A 24,012-nucleotide genomic window follows, 5' to 3' on the forward strand; every position below is an offset into this window, starting at 1 on the left:
TGTTATCTTATCGATAGAGCGCTCTCCTCAGCAACGACAGAAGTGCGGGTGGTTTGTCTGTTGACATCAGCAACTCTAGATCAACTCGCCGACTACCAGCTTGGGGAGACTGGGTATGTCCACAGCGCAGCTTGACAGTGTGTCTTAATTCACATACTGCACAACACATCCGCAAGCAAAGCACAGAAGTGTATATAAGGGTCAAAAGCGGACAACTCAGAAGACCACAACTTGGAGAAGAGATAGCTTAAGCAACATGAGTGACCTCCTGAACTACATCCTCACACAAGAAGACTCCTTCAAAAAGTCTGTTACCACTTCCATCTCTAAACAGAAGTTGCCTGAAAGCGTGAAGCTGACTACTTGTTCCAGAAACCGCTTGCCCTCGCTTTACTCCGACTTCACCTTACAGAAGAAGACGAACCCCGACGGATATGCGGTGAACGTCGCTGCGTGGGAGCGGGCCCTGACGAGGGCCGCAAGGCGGGGCTGTATATCGACTTCTCCTTCTCGCGAACCGAGCTCGGCAACCGGTACAGCGATCCAAAGCGACCATCTGATATTGAGGACGGACGATTCACTGTTACGAGCTCTAGAAATACCTGAGTATGGTCGGCCGGTGGCGCTTGGTGCGGTGCTGGTATGTTCCAGCTTCCGATCTCCTTGAAGATTTGTGCTTGCTAAGTCTGCTGGTTCCGCGCACAGGATGAAGCGATCCGGAAGCATACTATGGTCCCATTGCAGGTTTTCAAAGCCAGTGCGCTCAGCTTGCAGCAAAGGCAATGGAGGATTATCAAACCCGGGGCATTGAGCCCATGGAATGTGATGACATGGGGGATGAAGCAGTTGAGAGGTTTTGTCGTTGGGAGTGACACGCCAGAGACTTCCGCTAGATTACAGGTTCGGGAGCTGGTATTGGTAGACAACCTAAAGGTATGGCTCTCTCGCAGTTTTGTCGAACAGGCCCTGAACGAATTCCACAGGAGGCAGCAGATCGGGTAGTGAAGCAGACTCTTGGGGGCAGTCAATCAAAGATGGATCTAATCTACTCCAAAGAACGTTTTACAGAAGAGTTCGCAACAGTTCTTAACAAGGACAGTGGGCTTTCAAGCGCTGATTTCGATGTCTTGTTACTTTATCTATCCCGTGATATAGGGGCTATCGCGTATGACGGCAAGGTAGGTTGTGATCCGTGCACATATGGAATGGGCACATATTGATGTGAACCAGACCATCAGGTTCAGACCCTCGAACGACTCGCCGCGCGAGATCACCGACCAAGACGCTACCATTGCCTCTATCAAATCACTCCTGTCGACTATGACAAAGCAAGTCGACCGTCTGGAGAGCAAGATTGAGGAGCTGAACTTGACCGCAAAAGTCGCTGTCCAGAAGAAAAATCGTGTCTCAGCATTGGCAGCGGTACGCTCCAAGAAGCTGGCTGAGCATAATCTGAAGCAAAGACTGGACACTCTGACGCAGCTCGAAGAAGTCTATTCAAAGATCGAAAATGCCGCGGACCAGGTTGAATACGTCCGAGTGATGGAAGCGAGCACGGGTGTTCTTCGCGGACTGCATACTCAAATTGGCGGCGTCGAGAGAGTTGAGGACGTTGTTGAGGAGCTGCGTGAAGAGATGTCCAAGGTGGACGAAATCGGCAACATCATGAATGAGGTTGCGCCGGAGATCGACGAGACAGAGCTGGATGACGAGCTTGAAGAACTGGAGAATAGGGAGCGACAAGCGGTGGAAGAAAAGGAGGCAGAAGAGACTCGCAAGAAGCTCGCTGAGCTTGACGACCTCGAACAGAAAGCCAAAGAGGCTGCACACACAGCCGCGTCGGAGCAGAGCGTAGATTCGGCGATCGAGGAAAGTATTGAAAGGCTGTCGCACATGTCGGTTGAGGAAGGTTCCGGGGCCACGGCCCAGTGAGATCTAGGGCATCCATCCCTCATGTCAAAGACATAGTTTTGGTGCTACAGTGTCTTCGCAGCTTCTTCAGGGGCAGTCTCTGTGCACGAGGCCGGCCTGTGAACTACTCTGGAGAAGAACTGACTACCTGCGTTATACTAGGGGTCTGTATCGTCTGAGTTTCATTCTCGGCAATAGTTGCAACTGAAGTGCCTTCAGCTACTGTCTGTGTTTGCAACCTCTCTGCAACTTCTGGTGGTGTTGACGTTTCAGTCGACTGCTCAGGTGCCGAAGCCATGGAGATTCCATCTTGAGCTGGAGCCGCCTGAGGTATTGTTGTGCGAATCACAGCGTCTTTTCTCTTCCGTGCATTCGCAATCAGCCGCTTGAACTCGTCACCATGGTTGTTTGACCACGCTGCCGCATCAAAGTCCTTGCGCATAACTGTGTTGCTAGATTCCGATGATGGAGCAGCATGTCCGCCCTGGGTGCGCTCCCATACAGCCAATTCGTGCAACAATTCTCGTTTGGACTTGGGTGCTTTCGAGTCGCAGTTCGCATTCCATAGATTCATCCACTCCGTGTGACGTCTTTGCAGAAGGGGCCGCGGGCCCCAGTTGGGTATACCCAAGTCTTTGAGCTTCTTGCGAAGAACATTATCCTTCAGCAGACTATAGTTTATGGTAGGGAGCCGTTCTGGTGGTTTGTCTGTGACATCTTTTGACTTGCGCGAGGCTGGGGACATGGGCTGCAGAGACCTAAAACAGGAGTCAGATACTTTGCATCGTATATTCCATTCTAAGAGACATCTTACCCGAAGGATGCTTGTTTTAAAGGAGCTGGGTCCCCAGTGCAAATATCCAAGTGTTGGAAAACTGCTTCATTTTTCATTCTCCGGCCGCAAATAGGGCATGCGACCAGACCGTCCTCTAAATATGCTCATATTAGACGCCATGGCTTCTTCAACCCCGAGCGGAACTTGGTTAAGTGGAGTATAACAACATACCCGGGATATATTCCTCGTCCTGGTCGTCTTCGATCGCATCCACCACAACAGGCTCAGCTTGGCTGTTCCCTCTTCTGCTTTGCGACCTTGTCCGTATCCCCTCAGGCCCAGACGCATCCGGACCATCCTCCTGATCCACTTTACGCTTCTTCGCCGCAGGTTGACCCGTAGCATACTCCCCATCCAGACGCGAGTTAGCGGCCTTCCTTGCAAGCTCGAGCATGCTCGGACGAGCATTTTGGAAGGCTTCCACCAACTCCTGAACCGCCCAATTACGCCGCAGCTTGAGCTCCTGATCCGAGCTCCGACAGGCTGGACATTTGCCCTCCGTACTTAGACATCGCCGTATACATAACGAACAGAACGTATGGCTGCACGAGGTGATGACGGGGTTGTCGAAAAAGTCCTTGCAGACTTGACAGCGGAGAGAGGATTCCAGCGGCGAGACGAGCGACAACGGCGTTTCCAGCCAGTCTGTGGAGTCGGGAAGGTCAAATGTCTGCTCCATTGAATCGGAGTAAGCTGCCGCGCCTTATGGCGTGGGAGAAAGACGATGTTTGTATGATCGTCAAGGCTGAAAAAGGAAGTCGAGACCAATGGCTACTGGTATCAGCGGGCGCAGCGCCAAGACCGGCTGACTGATACGCGTAAAGTGGTTTAACACGCGTCGCTCGGGGAAGGACCGTAAATGATCGGAGCTTCTATCCGCAAAGACACAAGCTACAGAAGCGCAAATCGCTGCAAGAACGAAGATGGCGGTGGCTGATTACAGGAAATACCTCGCAGAGAATGTCCTCAACGAGCGTCGTACAGTACGTGACATTCGAGCCGTGCTTTGAGCTGCGGGGAGCCTAATGGATTCAGGTCACCTATCGCTCGTTAGGTCGAGCTCTCAAAGTCCATTGCAATTTGGCCAAACAGTTCGTTTATCTACGACCTCATCGCTTAATACGGAAAGGTTAACACTTCCAGAATGCTATATGACTTTCACCATACGGAGAATAAGAAGAAGCCGCAGAGTGTGAATGCGACCTACATTATTACCGGGATTCAGAAACCACCAGAGAAGGATACAAACGGTGTTCATGCTGAGAACCATGACGATGGAGACGATATCATGCAGGGCAGCCCTTTCTTACCTAGCTCGATGCCAAATCAGGATGCGGCTTCCGACGAGGTACCAACGACCTCGATAATTCTCGCGCGCGAAGAAGATCTAGATGGCAAGTGCTTGCGATTAGCAAGACCAAAGTAAGCGGAGAGGGCTCATCGCTAACTTAGGTGTAGACGCAAAGTCAACCTTTGAGTCAATATCATTGATACACATATATAGCTTACAGCCCGCGGTTTTACAGGATCTCAACGTGCTCACCGACGTCCATCGAGAGATGCTGGCCGCTCATGCTCATGAAGATCCTTTAGAATACGGAAAGCAATGGGGAATGATTCAAAACAAGAACGTCAAGGTATCTTTCCTGGAATTCTGTGGCCATTGATCTGAAGAACATACCGCCTGACTTCTTGACCTGCAGAGGAGAACAGGCGTGCGGCCCCCTGCACCAGCACCCGCCCCGGCCCCGAAAAATGCGGCTCCCTCGAAACGGCCGTTACAGGACGAAGCGACACAAAAAGTAAAGTCGGAGAGCAAGAAGGCCGAACATGCAGCACCGACACCTCAAACAAAGGCTGAAGAGAAACCACCTGTCAAACCTAGTGAAAAGACTGCGCCGTTGAAGAGGGAGAAGAGTGACCTATTCAGCTCTTTTGCGAAGGCAAAACCAAAACAGAAGAAAGAAGGATCAGCGACCCCTGCTGTTTCTGGTGCCGAATCGGTCAGTGCATCCCAGCCCAACATCGTTGCTGCGAGATTACAGCTGCTGATGAAATTACCAGGCCGAGCCTAGCGGTGCAGAAGATGGTAAGCTCAGCATCATGCACTTCCAGGTGTCGGTGCAAGGACTAATAGATAGCAGTGGTTCTGGGGGATGCCTCTGATGAGGAGGAACCCGAAGAGCTCTTCCCTGACTCTGGGAAGTCATCGACGGCCAACAACCGTGAGACGAGAAAAGAACGAGAAGAGAGGCTCAGGAAGATGATGGAGGATGAGGACGACGACGGTACGCTAATTGGCTCTAATTTTCATACGACACTGCAATCTGACGGGTACTAACTCGTGCGAACATGAAGATGAGGAGATGGCAGATGTTCCAGAACCTCCCGTAGAGGAAGAAAAAACTATCGACCAGCCACCGCCCAAGGAGGAACCCAGGGAAGAGATAACAGTGTCAGGAGGCCGCCGAAGAGGTAGACGCAAGGTCATGAAAAAGAAGACCGTCAAGGACGAGGAAGGCTACCTTGGTGAGAACCTCCGTGCGCTGCATCTGATGACACTCTGAACCCCGCTAACCTGCCTTTTTCTCGCCAGTGACCGTAGAGGAGCCGTCATGGGAGTCATTCTCAGAGGATGAACCCGCACCACCGCCTAAGAAAAAGCCAGCCTTGAGTGCGCCGAAGGGCAAGGCCGGAGGGAAGGCCGGTCAAGGCAACATCATGTCATTTTTCTCCAAGAAGTAAAGTAGTCAATAGTGTAAAATCAGAAAAAGAAGCTGTTTTAGCCAAGCCCTAGAGCCCAGGTAGTCACTGCACGAGTAGAATTATGCCGAGTCATTTCTTCATCTCGCAGCGACATGGGTATTTATTCGGCTTGCTGGCTCCCCCCGCATATTATGACGATCTCCGCATCCTGAGCGGGGATGAACAAATAGCGACTATCTTTGGATTGCAAGAATCCTTTTGCAATGCTACCGTGGGACTCGGTGACTTCGGTTAAATTCCGGGCGAATATGAAGGATATGAGGACATTTGGAGAGCATTGGGTTTCGTACCGGTTCGAAGCGCATGTCCGCGTTCGACTATTTTGTCCATCACTTCCCCGTCTGGCATGCGCGGACACGACTGTTGAGAAACAATCGCCAAAGCGACACTATTGCATCCTTGAATCTTCGAGATCAGCTTTCACCCCTTTGAGATAACTTCACATTCTCAACGTAGAGACGAGTATAGTCAGAGAGCATCCAGCCGACTATGACTCGTTCGTCGGCCCTCTTTCTCGCCCTGACAGTCGGGCTTCAAGTCAGCGGCACCGCAGGGCTTCGAGACGAGCCTGCCATTCTGCGGCGAGCTTGTCCTGACTATGTCTCATACTCGACTGTACCGCAGTATGTCACCACGTCTCTGTATCTCTACGTGATTTGACTGACCAGGAGCTAATCTTCTCACGTTAATTCAGTCCTCCATACAGTGATGGTCCATTGAACCTACCCTTCCAAAGGCCAGCGACAGAATGTCGCACCTTTTCATCTCCAGAGGTGGAGAAAGTTATTGACGAAGTCACGTCCCGTATGGTGGACAAGGATTTAGCTCAATTGTTTCGAAATGCGTTTCCCAACACCTTGGACACGACCATCAGATGGCACACCGATGGCTCAACTGCGGCCAAAAAGACTAAGAAGGATGGTGCTCAATGGCAAGGACCACAGAGCTTCATCGTAACCGGCGATATCAATGCAGAATGGCTTCGCGACTCCACGAACCAATTATCCAGTTACCAGGCTCTAGCCAAAAAGGACAAAGCCCTCCACAACCTCATTTTGGGTGCCATTAACACCCAGGCTGAGTTTGTCATTCAGTCGCCATACTGCAATGCCTTCCAACCCCCTCCGCCCAGTGGCCTTAAGCCGACACCGAATGGGCAGGACGACAAGGTTCATCCGGCATATGAGCCCTCTGTTGTGTTCGAATGTAAGTACGAGCTCGATTCATTGGCACATTTCCTGGCGCTGGGAACCCAGTTCTTCGAAAACACGGGATCAACGGAGTTCCTCACGGACCGTTGGTACATGGCTCTGAACACCCTTCTCAGCGTTTTGGATGCGCAGTCACAGCCGACGTTCAACGAGCAGGGCCAATTCGTCACCGACCAGTACACGTTCCAGCGTACAACCACCGCGGGTACTGAAACTTTGAGCCTGGGGGGCGTTGGCAATCCATTGAATAATGGCACGGGTCTCATTAGAAGCGCATTCCGTCCCAGTGACGACGCTACTATTCTCGGGTACTTCATCCCGCCTAATGCGATGATGTCCGTCCAGCTGAAGAGGACCGCGGATGTGATCAAGGCGGCAGGAGGGAGTGCGGACCTGGTCAAAAAACTTCGGCAGCGAGGCGAGGAGCTTGATCACGCTGTCAGAGAGCATGGAGTAGTCCACCACTCAAAGTACGGCGATGTTTTTGCTTTCGAAGTGGACGGCTATGGCTCACGGATCCTCATGGACGATGCCAACATTCCGTCCCTGCTTTCGCTGCCTCTGCTCGGCTACGTTGATGAGAAAGATCACGTCTATCGCAACACGCGCAAGATGATACTCGACAAGAGCGGCAACCCGTATTATCTGACAGGCTCCGCGTTCCATGGCATCGGTGGACCTCACAGTAAGTTCATCTCATCTCCTTCTGTCAACCCTTCCATGAACAAAGGAGACGCTAACCATGATCTGCATGTAGTCGGTTTGCAGAACGCTTGGCCAATGTCACTCCTAGTTCAAGCGATGACAAGCGACTCTGAAGCAGAGATCACTGAATGCATCAACCTTGTCCGCAATTCGAGTCTTCTGGGTCTCGTGCACGAATCTATCAACGTCAACAATATCAAAGAATATACGCGTCCCTGGTTTGCTTGGGCCAACTCGGTCTTTGCGCAGACTATTTTGAAGATCGCAGCGGAGAGACCGCATCTGATCTTTGGGGAGGGCGCGAAGCCGTACATCGTCCAGTAATTGCATATACCCCTCTGTCTCTAATATTATTAGGGGCTGTCTATCCGATCACAGCAAGTATCAGGCTTCTCGCAGTATTAAATCCCTGATACATCTCTCCCTAAATATAATCGTCGGTTGGATTACTTGATATATAATGTGATATAATGACAGAGGAAGCTGATCTAGATGCGTCGTACACCTATTTCTCGACATGATTCATAACAATCAGATTAGAACTCGTCTAAGCCCTTCAGTACCCCCCAGCACCCTGCGTGCCGTGACTGGACATCTCCCTTTGCCGCTCTCCCACTTGCCCTCCCGACTGACTTTCTTCTCTTCAGAGCCTTCCTCTTTGCTTTTTGCACCATCCTCACTGTCTTCATTCTCATCTTCCCAGGCAGCGCCCGCGCTCTCGCCATTCATAAAATCTAGCTGCCGCTGGTGTTCCCCATTCAGCCAGTGAAAAATGCAAACATAACAAAATACATAGCCGGTCTGGCACGCCGTCGGATTCGTCAGCGTGTTAAGGCAGATCGGGCAGGCAGACGCGCTATCCGAGTCCGCAGGTGGGAGAGGAACGGTGAAGATAGGTAGGCACGAGGTAGCCGAGATGGGTGGCTGCATCCGGCGGCGGGGGCTTTTGAGCGCGGGCTTGAGGTCCTTCGAAGCGGCTTCCTTGCTCTTCTGCGAGTCTGCTTTCTTGATTCTTTCCGAGGGCGGAACCATGCCGTTGACGACGGGGGCAGGGAGATCGAGCACCTCCGTCGCTTTGCGAGCCAGCTGGCGCGAGAAGTCGCTTGCGTGCCACCATTCGAGGAACTTCAGCGCGAAGATCGACGCCGGGAGGAAGTAGCGCAGCGAGGCGAGGAGCTGTGGGTAAAGGTTCTGCGGGCTTAGGAGACCCAGGAGTCCTGAGCCGGGGCGGGAGCGCGCGGCGGCAGCGCTGGCGCTGGGTTTGGCGTCTAGCACTGCGGCGATGGCGCGGTGATCGGCGGCACCTAGGCGGCGAATTCGGGTGCCGATGAGCCACAGGAAAGGGGAGGAGTATTTCGTGTTGTCGAAGAGGTAGGCCAGGTTGAACGCTAGGATGGAGAAGTAGTACGCGGCGTTGACGGAGGGGTAGACGTTCCGCAGGAACCATTTGTAATAGTACATCAGCCGCTGGCGGATTGTCGGGCGTGGGGGAAGGTCGTCGCTGGGATTGTATCGCGGCCCGCCGCTCAAAATCAGCGACGCCTGCGGTGCGGCGTGTATGTCGTAGCCCTCGTCCAGCTTGCGCTTCAGATATGGGATTCCGACCATGACAAAAAGGTTCTTCCACACGTCCGAGGAGCGCAGCTTAAGAGACTCGCGCACGGGACCTGGCGCGCCGAGCTGCGCCCGGGAAATCTCGCCATTCTTGGTCCGTAAGACTCGTTCTCGTTTAAGAGAGTAGAAGTTCTCGGTGAAAGAACCGCCAAAGGTGCGGAGATAGTAGCGCTCGACAATGAGAGACAGCAGTGCGTAGACTTCGTCGTATGAGTTTAGGATTCGTAATAGATAGCGAGGATGACGATGTGTAGCGATCGCGAGGAGATATCGAAGTGAAGGAGGCAAGAGATCTGAGAGCTGTTGCTCGGCGAGGAGTTCTGAGAAACTGAATCAGTTGAGGTTCTTGAGTCCAATCATCTAAGGTCAGTTCGCTTACCGAAAAGCGACGGCTTGAGCTCGTCAAACTCCTGCTGAAGACTGGGTAGGTATTCCATCGTGAAGACGGTAGTTAGTCATCATCAAATAGCTAAAGCTGGAGCTACAGATCAATGCAGATGTTAAGAAGCGGACAGTCGCCGCCAGTCTGGGGAAGATGCTGTCGTGACGCCGGACTTGGCAGCCGAGGTTCATCGGCCAGCCGTCGGGGCATATGCGATATAGACTTTCGGTCTACTTCAACACTCTAAACTACGTACGGAACAACAACAATGTGGGACATTTCATATCCAGGTACCTCTTGATTTACACGGGTATATAGGCTTATAATACATTTATATGCTCCGCAGAACCACATCAACCTCTCGCCGGCGCATTGTTCTTACAGTCGTTCCAGATCAGTGCCAGGTTACTCGTTGACCCTGCTGTTGCCATCCGGTCAATGGCCGGCTCTGCAATCAGGATACAGTACATAATATGCTGCACTACTTGTCCCCTGAGTGGAATCGGGGGATGTTCACGACTCATTATAGGCGCCCAGGTGGATACACAGTCTCTGGCGCGACGCTCATCCCCTAACTCTGCATGCAGCCGGAAAAGCATCTCATAGTCTGCAGAGGTACGCGGGCTGCCATTCAGGGGAAGCTTGCTCCATAATTTCCAAAACCCGTCATAGTCTTCGTTGCGAAACATAGACATCATAAGCTTGCGAGCCTCCTCTGGGTCAAACTGGATGTCGAGGGTTTCAATCAACTTCGCTACGCGCGATGTAGGTCGATCTTTGGTGGTACCTGTTACATCTTTAACGACTTCTTCACCAGAAAGGTTTGTCGGATGACTGGCTGCTTTGTATAACAAATGGAACACTTTCATATTAAGGATATCAGTCCCGCGCAGAGAAAGATGTTCCAGGACGCGAAGAGCGAGTTCTCTGTCGGCTTCTGGCAACACCCCAGTAGCCTTGGGACCTCCCTGGCGGGCCGGTAGTGCCGTTAACATGGCTGAAACGATTTCGATGCCCAGTTCATCGGATATGAAATAGGTGTGGTAGTTGCAAGTCGTGAAAGCTTTCCAAAGGCTTTCCTTGCTGTATCCCAGATGGTGTCGAGAGATGGCCGTGCATAACAACTTCACCTGAGCCACTGCTGCTTCTTCGGCTGACATTTGTGAAAGAGCATCGTAAAACCGGCGGAGAAAGGGAGTCGAGTCCGTATCTTCCTGTCCAGCTCCTAGTTCACTCAGGGCTTCGTCATCAGGTAGTCCAGACAAGTGTTCAAGCAATGAATCAGTAGCAACTTCTTTATCACAAGTACGGTTGGCGGCAAGATGGTCAGTTCCAGTGGAGTTTGAATCTGGAGACATATCCAAGCCGTCGTCCAAGCCGTCGTCTTGGTTGTCTTCAGTTTGAGGACCGAGGAGCCGACATTTGCTGTGTAGACCCCTTCTTTGTTCCAGAGGAAGGATCGCCGAAGACCTGGAGTGGAGCCCGAAAACATGGTCAGAGGATGAATTTTGGACTGGTGTAGAAGCACGAACCTCTTCATGAGGCGCGTCTGATTTGGTGTCTATCGAAACTTGTCTCCGCCGTCTATCGCGTTCAATAGTAGCTAGCCAAAGGCCCTCAAGGTCGACTTCGGCCCTCTTCTCTTCCGTGAACATCTGCACTACAACTCGAGTGCCCCCCACGATGTTACCAAACCCCTCGACCTTCCGAGATGCCTGTTCCCCGACCGGGGAGTTTTCGACAACGCCTGCGTTTACACAGATCCAGCCGGTAGTGATCCCGTCATCCTTCTCGTCGACCGTTGTTCCAGCACGACTGGCGACCCTGGCGCGTCGAGCCTTACGGCGAAGTTTGATTTTGAGTTCGTTCCGACCCAGCAGTCCATCCGCATAAGGTGTGAGCTTGTAGGTGCTTCTCAACCAGCGACAAAGACGATCGGCGGAAACATTTAGATGCTTCACACTACGAGCGGTGCCAATAATCATGATGGCATTGGCGCCAATGGGCGGGGGTGTCTCGAGACCTCTAAGGTCAAGTAATCTCAGTTCATCCAAGCCAAGATCTTTGAAAACGTAATCGAGGAGGACAGGCAGAATGGCTGGTGAGTTTTCAGGGAGCTCCGGGATCTGGTCTCGAGATGATATTTGGCGCGACTCGTCGATCGGCGTCTCTTCCTGGAGATACCAGGGCGTATGTTGAGATGACGCCGTAGAGGTAGTTCTGTGAGTATTTCCATTTCCGTCATTTGGATCAGGCTTCAATGGCTGACTACTAGAGGGTGAGTCCTCGGAGCGAAGGCGAGGTGCGGACCAGAAGGTTCGACTGTTGACATTGTAAGTTGAGCGGCAGAGGAACGAACGGCCAAAATTAGATGGGCATGCACGCAACAATCCGTTAAGGCCCCTGGGGCCTTTGGACAATATCCGATTCATTTGAAGTATGTTCGACTGGGACCAATTGAGAGGTCAAGGACTGCTCAACGATGGCGATATGAATGGCCGATATTCAGTTCTTTCCCTGTAGTGCAAACAGTGCAAATCACTTGCTGACCAAGCAGGATGGTTTGATAAGCAGTCAAACACATCAAAAAAAATGTTTCCTCCGCGGGGCAAAAGCAGTCATTTATCATCCTGTCAAGAGTCTACGACTCTGATTTTATATTCTATTTTTGAGCTCTCTGTATTCCAACTCTTTTTTCATTAAGGGCTTCAAGATGTCGATGGATCTAGATGCCCCAGTTCCCTTTGCGGCTCCCCAGGAGGCTATCTCTGCAACGTAAGTCGTCCCCTCACATTTCGTGCATTCGAAAAGAAGTTTATGAGACTTGTGAACTTCGGCTGACTCTTGTGACTCTCTAGAATTCTCTGTTGCAACTGTGGAGCTCCTATCGACGGAACAACATCAGCGGGCGCTCTCTGTCAAGATTGTGTTAGATTGACAGTCGATATCAGCCAGGGTATTCCCCGCGAAGGTGTCCTTCATTTCTGCAGAGATTGTGAGAGATGGCTTCAGCCGCCAAGTGCTTGGGTCAGCGCCGCACTTGAATCGAAAGAGCTTTTGGCGCTGTGTCTGCGCAAGCTTAGGGGGTTGAACAAAGTCAGAATCATTGACGCGAGTTTCATCTGGACCGAACCCCATTCGAGACGTATTAAGGTCAAGATCACAATTCAGCAGGAGGCGTTCCAAGGAACCATTGTCCAGCAAGCTTTTGAAGTTGAATATGTTGTTCACGCTCAGCAATGCCCCGACTGCGCGAAGTCATACACCCACAATACATGGAGAGCGTGAGTAGCTTTTGGTCCGGCGACACCTGTGGTTTCTTGCTAACTTCGTCTCTAGTTCTGTGCAAGTGCGGCAGAAGGTCCCTCATAAACGAACATTCCTCTATCTGGAACAATTGATTCTCAAGCACAACGCTCATCAAGATACGGTCAACATCAAGGAAGCAAAGGATGGATTGGACTTTTTCTTTGCCCAGAGGAACCATGCGGAAAAGATGGTTGATTTCCTGTCATCTGTCACGCCAATCAAAGTCAAGAAGTCTCAGGAGTTGATTTCTATGGATATCCACACGTCGACCAAGTCATACAAATTCACCTTCTCCGTCGAGTTGGTTCCTATCTGCAAAGACGATTTGGTGGCTCTTCCCATCAAACTGGCCAGGTCCCTCGGCAACATCTCTCCATTGGCCCTTTGCCATCGTGTTAGCACCTCAGTCAACCTGATTGATCCAAACACACTTCAGACGGCCGAAGTGCCCACTGCAGTGTATTGGAGAGCACCATTCAAGAACCTTGCGGACGTCAACGAGCTCGTGGAATTCATCATCATGGACATCGAGCCCGTTGGCCGTTCGAATGGACGATTCCATCTTGCTGAGGCGACTGTTGCGCGTGCCTCAGACCTGGGCTCGAACAATCAGACCTACTTCACTCGGACGCACTTGGGAGGAATTCTGCATGTCGGCGACTCTGTACTCGGTTACCATCTCACCGGCGCAAACTTCAACGACCCCAACTTTGAAGCCATCGAAGCCAGCAGTCAATACGGCTCTACTATTCCGGACGTTGTACTGGTCAAGAAGCACTATGCTCGCAAGAAGAACAAGAAGACTCGCAACTGGCGACTTAAGCGGATGGCTCGCGAATATGAGGAGGAGGCTCTGCAGCAGCAGGGAGCGTCGATCAGTCGCAAGCAAGAGCAGGAACGCGAACGCATGGAGGCCGATTTTGAAATGTTCCTGCGAGATGTCGAAGAAGACCAAGAATTGCGTAGTACCCTGCAACTGTACAAGAACAAGAATGCCCGGCCGAATGATCGTATGCAAGTCGAAGGCGGTGCTGGTGGCATGGATATGGATGAGGACGAGAGCGATGATGAAGCGCCTAAGATCAGCATGGAAGAGTTGCTCGACGACTTTGACGAGCTGAACGTGGATGACGAGGAATGAACGCTCAATTGAGCTAACCATCATTGCATTGAAGGATTCTGGCGTTTAATCAAGGTTTCGTGTGCTTTCGACTTCTAGGTCAAACAATACCCGGGCAATCAAAAAGTTTTCTCATGCAGATATATAGAATACATTCTACATTCCTGAGTTTGGACAAAAGGAAACAGTTGCAAGTAGTGGATATCTATGAATGGCGTATCGGCATGCATGCAGATTAGAAGATTTTGCTCAGCACACGCTTCGCATCATCTTCCAACGTAGAAATATCCTTGACCTTATCCCGTCCCATCTTGACCTCGCTCTGTTTGAACAACCTGCGGACCTTGAGTTCAGACGCAGCCGCAGCCGCAGCCGCATCAGCAGATCCCTCACCCTCACCGGGCCCCGTCTCCCCTTTCTTCTTTTTCTTCTCCTCATTCTTCTTCTGAATCCCCTGCAGAACCTTACCCTGCTCCACACCCTGCAAGAACACCTTATCTTCCTTCCGGGCCCTTGTATCCTCAATCCGCCTCTTCGCCTCCCTCTCCGACCTCTCCCGCTGCACCTGCTCCATCAGATCCGCCCACTTGAAGCCCTTCAGGTACTTCATGTTCCACACATCGTCATGGTACCACCCGCCCTTCTTCCCGCCGACGATGGTCGCATTCAGCGTCTCCGCGCAGATCTTTGCCGTCTTCTTCGAGGCGAACTCCACCCAGCCGTCAGCGTAGGATTTCCGCTTATTGGATCGTCGGCGAGGGGCGGAGTTCGATGGCACCTCGGGAGTCAAGAAGACCTTGGTGATGGGTCCGAAGCCGCGGGTTTCGAGCATAGATTTCAGAGCGAAGGGTTTGAGGTACGGGGGGAGAGAGGAGAGGTAGATGACGCCCGTTTTGTTCTTCTTAGGCGGCCGGACTTTGTCCAGGGGTTTCTTCTTCAGTTTTGTTGGTTTGGAACTGACGCTGGATGCGGATGGTGATTGCGATCGTGATTGTGAGGGTGAGTGTGCGGCTGTCGTGTCGAGATACTGATCTACTTGCATTTTCTCCCCGTCGTCTGCTTCATCTTCGTCGTCGCTGTCATTGCTGCGTTCCGTTGTTTGGGACTTGGACTTGGGTTTGCCCTTGAGCCTGGTTTTCGACTCATCTTCTGACTCTGAGCGACCGAAGTCCGATTCCTCGTCGCTGAGATCGTCTGCACGCGTGTGTGTCTTGCGTCGCTTCGCAAGTCGACCTTTGCTCTCCTCTGCGGCCGCGGAGTCGTAGCCGCGGTCACTGCCCTCATCGTCGTCGGAGACGATATCCAGGAATTCGTTTCTCTTGCGAGTCGTCATTTTGATATTTCTGTATGCGGTCTGGCGTAAGAGAGCGGAGACGAGATTTCTATACCGCAGTTGCTTGGTGGTATTATCCTGATCGCTGCGAGGTTTCTGGAACTTCATGCAACTTTTTTTGTTCCGCCGACTGGTCCGTGCACTATCCCGGTGCGCAGCCAATCATTTAGCATCTGCTAAAACCACAGTATTAAGCATACATCATGTGGCATACTACGAGTGTATCACGGAATTAAGTAGGATAACAGATATTTCATATATACATATGCGTATGAATGATATATTCATGCTCTGTCGATCTAACAAAATGCTCAAAATGGCAGAGGTATCCATCAAACTACGTGCTCAGGGCTGGTCCTGATCACCCATGCAGAAAACAACACAACAAAGTCAGGAAACTTCAAGACGCCGCTTCTCTCGAGGTCTAGTGCGGGAAGTGGAATAAAAAAAAAATCACAGATAGTGTGAAGGCCGATTGAATCGCTTGAATCGCACAACCGTGAGAAAGTTATGCGTAAAGTGGGAATCTAAAACATAGGGAAAAGCTTCGTCGTCATGGCTTCACCTGTTAAATCCCCAATGACCACTTTAATCGTTCATATGTGAAAAAGGCTGTGGCTGACATCGGCAGCACCTTGATATAGCCGATTGTCAAGCCAACAAAGAACCCTCGTAAACCCTTCTCGAGCCATATCTTGCCTGCTGTCTCCGCAATACCCAATCGGCGTCCGTCCCCAACGGCTCCCCCAACTTGCATTCGGCGTCGAACGACTTCAAGAGGATAGGAGCATGTCTGCGACACAAGACCGGCGATAGCGCCGGAGAATAATTCCGCCGCAGCGGTGAGCTGTGGCCGTCGTGAGCCCTTCTGCGACTGGCTGTGGGAGGACTGATCAGATGCTGGGATGATGGTGTAGCGAGCGAGGAGAGGAGAGCGAAGCCAGTCGCCGACGGTGTCGTGTGTGAGGAAAGAGACGCCCGCGTAGGGAAGCATGCCGAGCAGGGTGGGTGTGAACCCGCGATAGAAGTTGGCTAACCCATATCGAGGAACGACCTTGTTCTCCGCAGAAGAGACATTCTCTGCTGCAGCCGCAACAGAGCCTGCTGTCCCTTTGGCTGCGGCCAACTCACTGGATGCAGACGGCAGCGAACCCCGCTCGTTATAGATCTGTCGGAACGTGCCTGCCAACGACGACCGCGCGGACTTCTTCGTCTCAAACGCTAGCCGCACCCGAATCAATTCTAACGGATATGTGAAGAACACTGACGTGACACCCGCCAGACTCCCAGACATGAGTCTGCGGAATGGCGTCTCCTTGTCCCGCGAGGGAATGATCACGGCACGAATCTGCTCATATGCGAGAAATTTGATGGCAGCGTAGGGGAAAATTCGAAGAAGCGTTGCGGAATGACCTTTGAAAAGACCGCGCGCACCCTCGTGTCGATGGATATCCCGAACCGCTGATACAAGGCCAAACCAGCTACCTGTATACTTGGCGAATTGCGGATTAGACGCTTGGAAAAGGATCTTCACGCGGTCGAGCGGCGCGACAACCGTCTTGGCCTATGCATTTAAAAATGTCAGTCCCCGTCGACATCAACCAGTCCAAAGTCCAAAGGTCTTGACTATCCAGGACCAGAAGGGAAGCCATCTCGAATAGAGAAAACCCAAGGCTTACCGCGCATCCCGCCAGACCCCCCGCAAGCCCGCTCCTTAATACATAATCCAGACTCCGTTTGTTCAACTCCTTAGAACCCAGGCGGCCATTCTGCTTCACAGGCACTGACGAGCTGGTATCGACATGATTGTTCGCATAGGCCGCGGCATCTATATCGCTCGCGACTGCCTGTCGAGAGGGCCTCGACTGTGCGACTTGTTCCATGTGATGACCGTCTTGCGGGCTTGTTTCCGTCCTTAAGAGGTGATTTTTTCCAGAACTCGATACGACAAGAGACTGATCAAGACTCCCATGGTCCGGAAATGCTGTCGACATAAGCGAAATCCAGGCAAGAGGCCTAGTTCAGGTGGTGGGGAGGCTTTGAGAAGAATGTCGCGGGCTACCGGGTAATCGCGGCCATTGATAAAACGGAAATCGTGGCCAGAAAAGTGCTCCTCTCGCAGAAATCAAGTGAAGTAGATCACAATATTGTGTCAAAAATCTATGGGATCTCTGCGCGACCCACTCGGATGATTGTAAAAGGTAAGTCAACACAGAAGCCGTAGAAGATCGCATGCCTCAACTCTGCCAAATAATGTGCCCTCACTGACGTCGGTCCGCAGGCGGAGGAGCACACAAGACCATAAAGCCGTTACGTTTCTGACATGCCGATACCTGCCGATGCGCACCAAACATTGGTCACAATACCGTCTCATTACGCGACGGTATCCGAGTGGTGGCGGATGTTCTGGGGTGGCCAACCTAACCGATGCCGAATCATTTGCCATCCTGGGCTCATAAAGAGGAGAGAAAGACTAAGTGGATGGTCCCTAGTATTTTCTTCTATCTTATGGACCTAGTTCTAAAGTAATGGAACACAGGTCTTTTCCCATGCAGGGGTTGGCCGCTAAAGCGCAACATGTATTTACAAATATTCAAATCCCCCTTCCCCCCCCCGACAATCATTTCTTTCACCCTTGCTCTAGATGCGATGCTCTTCCGGAGTGGTTATATCAAAATGAACCCAAATCTTCATGGTCTCGTCGCTAAAGTGTGTAGAAGAAAGCGCAATGCGAACACGCTTGTTGCTCATCCAATGCCTACTCGAAAATAGAAATGCCCTGAAACGCCTGCAAATCCAGTGCCCGCCAAAAGCAAGTCAAAGGCTGCTCAGGAATTGTAGCGCGTACCCTGCCGAGTCAGCGGTCTGCCCTGCCGATTCGTCGCCTTGATCTCCTTGGGTTCGTCCGTCACTCTCTTGGCCCGTTTTGAGGGCCGTGAAGGGTCAACATGTAGATGGCCGTTCTCCGACAGGGCTGTCGTGTTCCGCCATTTCAAGCAGCGATGCTTGTGGTCGTCCACGTAGGTCTTGTTCCGCGTTGTCATTCGCTTTGTCTGCAGCTCCTCGGATTCGGCTCGTTCGGCTGTCTGCTCCAGGTACTCCTTCCGGCACTTCATGTATTTGACTATATGGTCGCGCTGCAGCTGGAGCTCCTTGCGTAGTCTGGACTCGCGATTACCTCGTGAATCCAACCAGTCGATCAATTTGTCAATCGCGTCTGGATCATCATAATAGCCCCATTCGTGGGCAGCGGAAAGCCTGGTAGGCCCTTCCTCGTTCTTCTTGCGCTCTGCAGGGGTAGTGTGAAATTCTTTCTGATACTGTTTCCGCTGATCGTCCGGCACGTCGATAAAACCCACGCGCTCCATCTCATCTGGACCCTGGACCCAAAGGCGACCATTTGCATAATGAGCCTCCGCTGTTGAGCTGTTGGGCATGCCGCCGTACGGCATCGCGTTGCGTTCGAACCACCAGTATCGGTTGCAGAAACGATCCTTCCCAAGGCACCTAGTCCGCGGACAATCGGCTTCTCTTAGATCATTATCCACCACCTCAATCTTCTTCTCCAGTTTCTCAACAGTAGCTTTCTGGTCTTCGATCTTCTTTAAGACTCTTTGGTACTGCTTCGATCCTTTTGGCTGCTTGGCCAGTTGCTCCTTTCTCTCCCGCTCCTCTTCCTGTTTTCGCTTTCGTTCAAGAATTCTGTCTAAACCTCCGCGGAGCGACCGTTGCTGCGGCGCGTCGTCATCCTCGGTATCCATGACCTGCTCAGAGTCGCCGTCCACGCCTGACATTTTGGAATCTTCCAAAGCTTCTAATTCAGGCACTGGGGACGGTGACTTTTCTTGCTCCGGTTGGAGCGCCTTCCGCTCTTGGTGCAATCGACGGAGTTCCTCGAGCCTGCAAGGGGGGAAGATGGTTAATCAGGGGAGCTGTGAGGATCTTCGAGGCACTTACGCGACTTTCCGAGCCCTCTGATACTCGATCTTTTCCTTGCGGAACTCGGTCATCTGATTGCTGCACTCCTCCAGGTAGTTTCGAATAGCCTTCGTTTCCAAACTGAGCATGCAGATGATTTGAAGAGCCTGGACGCGCAGATTGACGTTTAACGTGGCGTACTGGGATTGCACTGTTTCTTGGGTAGGCTCGGCATCAAGTGGCGCGAGATGTTTCAGAATATCGTTGCAAACCTTTTCCATCCGTGGTCGGGCTGACAGCTGATGCAGAAGGCCGACCATCACCATCTGCCATCCACCGTGACGGAAATCTCGTTTCCGTAAACGTTCGATCCACCCGTAGTCTCCAAACACCTCCGCTGCACGATGAAGCTCAATATCTTCTGAGTTGGCACGGCTACGATTCGCTTGTGCTTTCAGATTTTCCGCCTCCGCTTTGGCCAAGCTACTCCGCGTTGTCATTCTCGTCACAACAGGTTCAGGTTCCGGGGACGGCTCCTTTTCCTCCTCCTCCTCATCCTCCTCATCAACTTCGGAATCATCTGATTCAACATCAGGAAGGTCCGGCAATGAGACTTGTACGGCCCCTTCGTCATCGTTCTCGGCGTTAACGAGCTTCTTCAGAACAGCGCAATGGATTTCCACAAAAAGTTCGCATTCCACTTCATCCGACGAAAAGCGCATTGCCTGAAGAAAATCATCAAATGTGAACGAGTCTAGCTGGAATACTTCGCAGTAAACGTTGAGAGTGTTCCAAGTCTCCAATAGCAGGCCCACTGATTGCATTTCTATCTTGTCATGCAAGAGCTCTTCATCATCAGGATCATCATTTTCATCGGCTGCAAGGAATTTCAGCGGCGGACGTTGCTTCTTCTTCTCGCGATCCGGTGGAATTTCCAGATCTTCGATGGGATACTTAATTGGAGGTGGAGTCGGCGGCTTGGGGGGCTCGGTCTTGACGATGACTGTAGGAGCAGGTTGTGACTTCTTTTCGTCTTGGGGCTTCAGAGGGCGGGAGGGAGCGTTGGGGGACTTATGGGACACAACAAAGGTAGGATTCCCATTGAGCGAGCGTTGATACTCCAAATACTGAGCCTCCTTGGACCGCGCCAGATCCTGAGGCGAGAGTTTATTTTTTTGTCCCTTGGCTGCAGGCTTCAACTCCGGCAATTGTTGCGATGAAAAGAACCCAAAAAATCCTTCCTGGTCAGCCTTTTTCTGGGCCTTTTTCTCGGCCACCCTTGCACCATACTGCAAATGCTTAGGCACCTCGGTTGGTATCTTGTACTCTTCCGCGATGGACGGTTTGACTAGCCACGGAGCTCCATTCCAAGACTCCCTAGTGACGTTATTCTTGATGAAAGCGCGTAACATTTGCTTCGTGAACGTCTTGCGATCACGAGTGATGTGGTCCTGGTCTAACAAAGCCTCCTCATTGGGACGATCCAAAACTTTCACAAGATATGTTGCATAGGCTGGAGTTTTGAGTGTTCCGTCGGGATATCGCTGCTCCGCGAAATTCGCCTTGTCTCGGATCATGCCATGGAGACGGGTGTTGTCCTCGAGCAGAATCAGGACGGGCTCCCCAGGATAAAAATCCTGCTTAAATTCCTGCCAGTTATCAGCGGGTCTGAACGAGGGAAGGTCAAGGTGGACGTCGTCAGCGACTGGCTGTTACTCACTTCGTAGATCTCATCCACTGGGACACAGGGTCAGCTCCGTTTCTCCGAACACGATCGAGTAGCACTCACCAAGATTATCGACCCGAGATACAGTAGAGAACTGGATTCTACGTAAAATGGGCTCCTTTAAAGCATCCGGAAACGCGTTGTTCACCTCTCGAGACTCTTCCATCTGCTCATGGACAAGTTTTAGCAAGCTGAATTAATAGACCGAACCCACAAGAATCAGTTGACGTACTTCACTCCTAAGGGCTTCGAAGAATGTTAACCCCGAATGACCAGTAATCTCGCAAATAAATCGCTTCTGCTTGTAAAAATCCATTCGCTGAAGGTATGGTTCATAGTTCGTGAAGACCTCGTTGGTCTCTGGGATAACCCAGACCTGCGCCCGTCGTAAGCAAAGATCCCTCGATATCTTTCATTTCGTATATGGAGCATGCATGCCTCGGAACTGTCATCTTCAATAACAGGTCGTGGAAGGTACTGGACTGGTTTGCGCTTGAATAGTACCTAGAGAATGTCGTGAGCCCCGAATATCTCTCGGCCCTCGCGAGCTTTTTTGAAAATTTGTTCGACGCACCATGATCCTCGAAAACAAGAGCGCCGCGCTAGTTTATCATAGGTCGCAGGAAATGGAGACTTTAAGATCGGCAACCTAGGGAGCCTTGCTAACCATCAGCGATATGAGCACCATGGGAGATTCCAGCAATTGCAGAAAGCGCGCAAAGACAGAAAAGAAGTTATTGAAAAATGGTGGATGTAGCAGTCGCCTCGGCGGATGATGAATCCAGGTATGGTGCATTGCGCCAAACATAGCTCAGTAGTGACGTTCAGAGCTCTAACAATATTGCAGATTGTCCCAGGGCGGGACCAGGCGAGTAGGTGCAACAGGAGATGGTTGAGATACTGTAAATTCATGACTTACCGAGAATGGACGCGTCTTCGATCTCGCTGGACGTTTATGCACGGAACGAATTATACCTAGCAACAAGACACGACGGGGTGGGTTCGCGAGTGGCGTCGAAAAAGGAAGGTATCGAAAAGAGGCCAAGAGTCGTGCGGGGAAGAAAAAAGGCGCGAAAGGAAGAGAAAGGCACGAAGAGGTGAGGATAGTAGAGGCGGAGGAGCAGAAGGAGAAGGAAAAGAAGAGTTGAAGAGCAGAAGAAAGGAGAGGCGGTTGCCGCGACCAAAAGAAGCGACGGCAGAACCGGGCCCCATCACATTTGAGGATCATTGCGGCAAGAGGCCCAGTAGTCAGGGAATTAGGATGGAGTGGGAGAGCGAGCGCCGAGGCATACAACAACGGTGATTGGCCCAGAGGAGGAGGACGGGACCCGGACAAGACCTTCAGCGTCGGGCGGAGAGTATTTTCGACCGTTAAAGTACGGTACGGACAAGGCTAACCCGTACCTGGACTGTAGTCTAGTGCTCCCTTACTCTCTCTCTTGGGCCTGCTGCTCCACGCCTGTGCCTACTCCTACCCTCTTCTCCCGCTATCATACTTTATTTCTTTCGAGTTCGGTCACACTTCTCTCAACCACAAATGTTCTTGCACTCTATCTGCTCGTCAGAAATAGGGGAATTTCCTTGACTCACTCTTTGAAAATTCTTTTGCACTAATTTGACCATTATTACGCGGGAGAGATACATGGTCTCGGACCTCCGCAGGGACTATGGGAGACGAGGTAAACAACGAACATCAGCAGCCTCAATGGCTTACCACGCATTATCGAACATGTTTTTGGAATTTTTTTAGACTGTTCCTCACAAGCCTTATTCTCCAGATCTTGCCGTCTTTCTGAGATAGTGGGTGTCATGTGGTATGATTGATGATATCATTCTCCTCAACTACGGTTCTATAGATGAGCTGGCCGGCTTTGATCACTCTGAACTTATGCGCCGGTCCCTGTTATGCCTTGGATATTTTAAGAAAACCCCTACCATTTTTGACTCAGAATGCTCACTATGCTGCTAGATCCGATTGCTCATTCCTCCAAGGCCATAGTTCCAACCCGTGCCATTCTTCTCTCATCCGAATCAGTTTCAGCCACCTGGCACCTCCAAACTCATTCATGACACTCCTATTCAGAAATCTGTTCCAATGAGTCAAGCGTTTACTCGCGTACTCAGTCCCTCGACGGTATGTATTGATGAACCAGTGCGACTTCAACTCCACGATTCAACGCTCGTCTTTGACGCCTGTTGTACGTTCATCGATTCCCTTGTTGCTATTCACGGGCCCTTCCCGTTTTCTCACGCATACGCTGTTTACTTGCGACTTCGAATGCGCCGATCATACCTGATATAAACGTCGCAGCTTCGAAGTGGCTGTCACGGCAGCCCTTTTGCGACTGGGAAACGACCATGTCCCACTATCAACGGAATCCTTCTAATCTGTTAAGCAGGGATGGGACATCTCCCTTTGACCCTGGTATCTATGCCATTTTAGCCAATCCAAGTTGTTCAGTTGGCTTGGGTGACGCGAATTCATATCAAGCCGGTCAGCAAGGGCAGATCCGCGAGACCACGATGCTTAACAGGCGACCATGTCCTTCCTGTTGAATTACTTTTGAGCCTCCATCTGATAAAATACATGCAGCTGCAAAGGCATTGTGTGCCATCGGAGAGAAATACTAATTCTCAGTAAACTAGCAGCTTCAGACGATTATATCTCAAGCTTACATGATCGGCCATAGCAGACGGCCAAATTCGTTCACTTGACGTAGGAGTACTGAGAGATCTATCAAGAAGGATGCGCGTCCAATTAGAGCTGCCTTTTCCAAAAGCTCGCCGTTCCAGCTTAGCTGGAACACAGTTCAAAACTCATCCGAACTTGCGGCTGTATCTCCCGCCGAGGCGGTCTGCTGTGCAACATGAAGAATATCAGATCCAATGACGTAATTTGCCTCGCAAGCAGCTCATATCGAAGCAGACTATGCAGCCACAGAAGGGTTGAGTATCAAGATTCAAGAACATGATGACCTCAAAGAGCGCTCGACACTCCTATAAGTCAACAACGACTCTGCCTTAGCAGCTGTGTGAAGAAATCCATACATCATGAAAACAAGAGGTAGCTCAAATCAGAATAGGTCAGACTAGCCTTTTCAAGATTAGCCCCTGATAAACTTTGCATTTTGGGTGATCAAGTGGGTCAATCTCCAGAACACGTGGTTTGAGCAAACAGAGCA

The 24,012-nt window shown here is 51.3% G+C and overlaps 10 protein-coding genes across 10 annotated transcripts, besides 3 other annotated features; 4 read left to right on the top strand and 6 right to left on the bottom strand.

Moving 5' to 3' along the window:
• Positions 1 to 256: 256 nt before the first annotated feature.
• On the top strand, positions 257 to 1,932 carry NFIA_091990 (putative vacuolar sorting protein SNF7 family protein; the record flags this gene model as incomplete). Its single annotated transcript, XM_001261135.1, has 5 exons — positions 257 to 306; positions 373 to 640; positions 706 to 933; positions 984 to 1,178; positions 1,231 to 1,932. 5 exons carry the CDS (start codon positions 257 to 259, stop codon positions 1,930 to 1,932), a joined length of 1,443 nt encoding a protein of 480 aa, XP_001261136.1.
• A 103-nt stretch (positions 1,933 to 2,035) lies between these two features.
• Positions 2,036 to 3,425, bottom strand: rad18 (E3 ubiquitin-protein ligase RAD18; the record flags this gene model as incomplete). Its single annotated transcript, XM_001261136.1, has 3 exons — positions 2,036 to 2,669; positions 2,726 to 2,840; positions 2,918 to 3,425. The coding sequence occupies 3 exons, from the start codon at positions 3,423 to 3,425 to the stop codon at positions 2,036 to 2,038; spliced, it is 1,257 nt and encodes a 418-aa protein (XP_001261137.1).
• A 465-nt stretch (positions 3,426 to 3,890) lies between these two features.
• NFIA_092010 (uncharacterized protein) lies at positions 3,891 to 5,491 on the top strand (the record flags this gene model as incomplete). Its single annotated transcript, XM_001261137.1, has 7 exons — positions 3,891 to 4,168; positions 4,251 to 4,383; positions 4,450 to 4,749; positions 4,811 to 4,835; positions 4,891 to 5,034; positions 5,105 to 5,275; positions 5,343 to 5,491. The coding sequence occupies 7 exons, from the start codon at positions 3,891 to 3,893 to the stop codon at positions 5,489 to 5,491; spliced, it is 1,200 nt and encodes a 399-aa protein (XP_001261138.1).
• Positions 5,492 to 6,001: 510 nt separating this feature from the next.
• Positions 6,002 to 7,752, top strand: NFIA_092020 (glycoside hydrolase family 125 protein; the record flags this gene model as incomplete). The annotated part of the gene is made up of 3 exons (XM_001261138.1): positions 6,002 to 6,135; positions 6,207 to 7,408; positions 7,481 to 7,752. 3 exons carry the CDS (start codon positions 6,002 to 6,004, stop codon positions 7,750 to 7,752), a joined length of 1,608 nt encoding a protein of 535 aa, XP_001261139.1.
• Positions 7,753 to 7,959: 207 nt separating this feature from the next.
• On the bottom strand, positions 7,960 to 9,479 carry pex12 (ubiquitin-protein ligase peroxin 12; the record flags this gene model as incomplete). Its single annotated transcript, XM_001261139.1, has 2 exons — positions 7,960 to 9,362; positions 9,422 to 9,479. The coding sequence occupies 2 exons, from the start codon at positions 9,477 to 9,479 to the stop codon at positions 7,960 to 7,962; spliced, it is 1,461 nt and encodes a 486-aa protein (XP_001261140.1).
• A 298-nt stretch (positions 9,480 to 9,777) lies between these two features.
• NFIA_092040 (RsfS/YbeB/iojap family protein) lies at positions 9,778 to 11,856 on the bottom strand (the record flags this gene model as incomplete). Its single annotated transcript, XM_001261140.1, has 1 exon — positions 9,778 to 11,856. One exon carries the CDS (start codon positions 11,854 to 11,856, stop codon positions 9,778 to 9,780), a length of 2,079 nt encoding a protein of 692 aa, XP_001261141.1.
• Positions 10,784 to 10,808: a microsatellite.
• A 281-nt stretch (positions 11,857 to 12,137) lies between the features above and the next one.
• Positions 12,138 to 13,874, top strand: NFIA_092050 (60S ribosomal export protein NMD3; the record flags this gene model as incomplete). The annotated part of the gene is made up of 3 exons (XM_001261141.1): positions 12,138 to 12,199; positions 12,283 to 12,708; positions 12,764 to 13,874. The coding sequence occupies 3 exons, from the start codon at positions 12,138 to 12,140 to the stop codon at positions 13,872 to 13,874; spliced, it is 1,599 nt and encodes a 532-aa protein (XP_001261142.1).
• A 214-nt stretch (positions 13,875 to 14,088) lies between these two features.
• On the bottom strand, positions 14,089 to 15,186 carry NFIA_092060 (RNA-binding ATPase activator ESF2; the record flags this gene model as incomplete). The annotated part of the gene is made up of 1 exon (XM_001261142.1): positions 14,089 to 15,186. One exon carries the CDS (start codon positions 15,184 to 15,186, stop codon positions 14,089 to 14,091), a length of 1,098 nt encoding a protein of 365 aa, XP_001261143.1.
• Positions 14,270 to 14,300: a microsatellite.
• A 568-nt stretch (positions 15,187 to 15,754) lies between the features above and the next one.
• NFIA_092070 (coenzyme A transporter) lies at positions 15,755 to 17,069 on the bottom strand (the record flags this gene model as incomplete). Its single annotated transcript, XM_001261143.1, has 2 exons — positions 15,755 to 16,750; positions 16,866 to 17,069. 2 exons carry the CDS (start codon positions 17,067 to 17,069, stop codon positions 15,755 to 15,757), a joined length of 1,200 nt encoding a protein of 399 aa, XP_001261144.1.
• A 945-nt stretch (positions 17,070 to 18,014) lies between these two features.
• On the bottom strand, positions 18,015 to 21,146 carry NFIA_092080 (DDT domain protein; the record flags this gene model as incomplete). Its single annotated transcript, XM_001261144.1, has 4 exons — positions 18,015 to 19,086; positions 19,144 to 20,809; positions 20,894 to 20,996; positions 21,063 to 21,146. The coding sequence occupies 4 exons, from the start codon at positions 21,144 to 21,146 to the stop codon at positions 18,015 to 18,017; spliced, it is 2,925 nt and encodes a 974-aa protein (XP_001261145.1).
• Positions 19,638 to 19,667: a microsatellite.
• Positions 21,147 to 24,012: the final 2,866 nt, after the last annotated feature.

This window comes from Aspergillus fischeri, genomic scaffold (assembly GCF_000149645.3).
Source record: "Aspergillus fischeri NRRL 181 1099437636264 genomic scaffold, whole genome shotgun sequence".
NCBI classification, from domain to species: Eukaryota; Fungi; Ascomycota; class Eurotiomycetes; order Eurotiales; family Aspergillaceae; genus Aspergillus; species Aspergillus fischeri.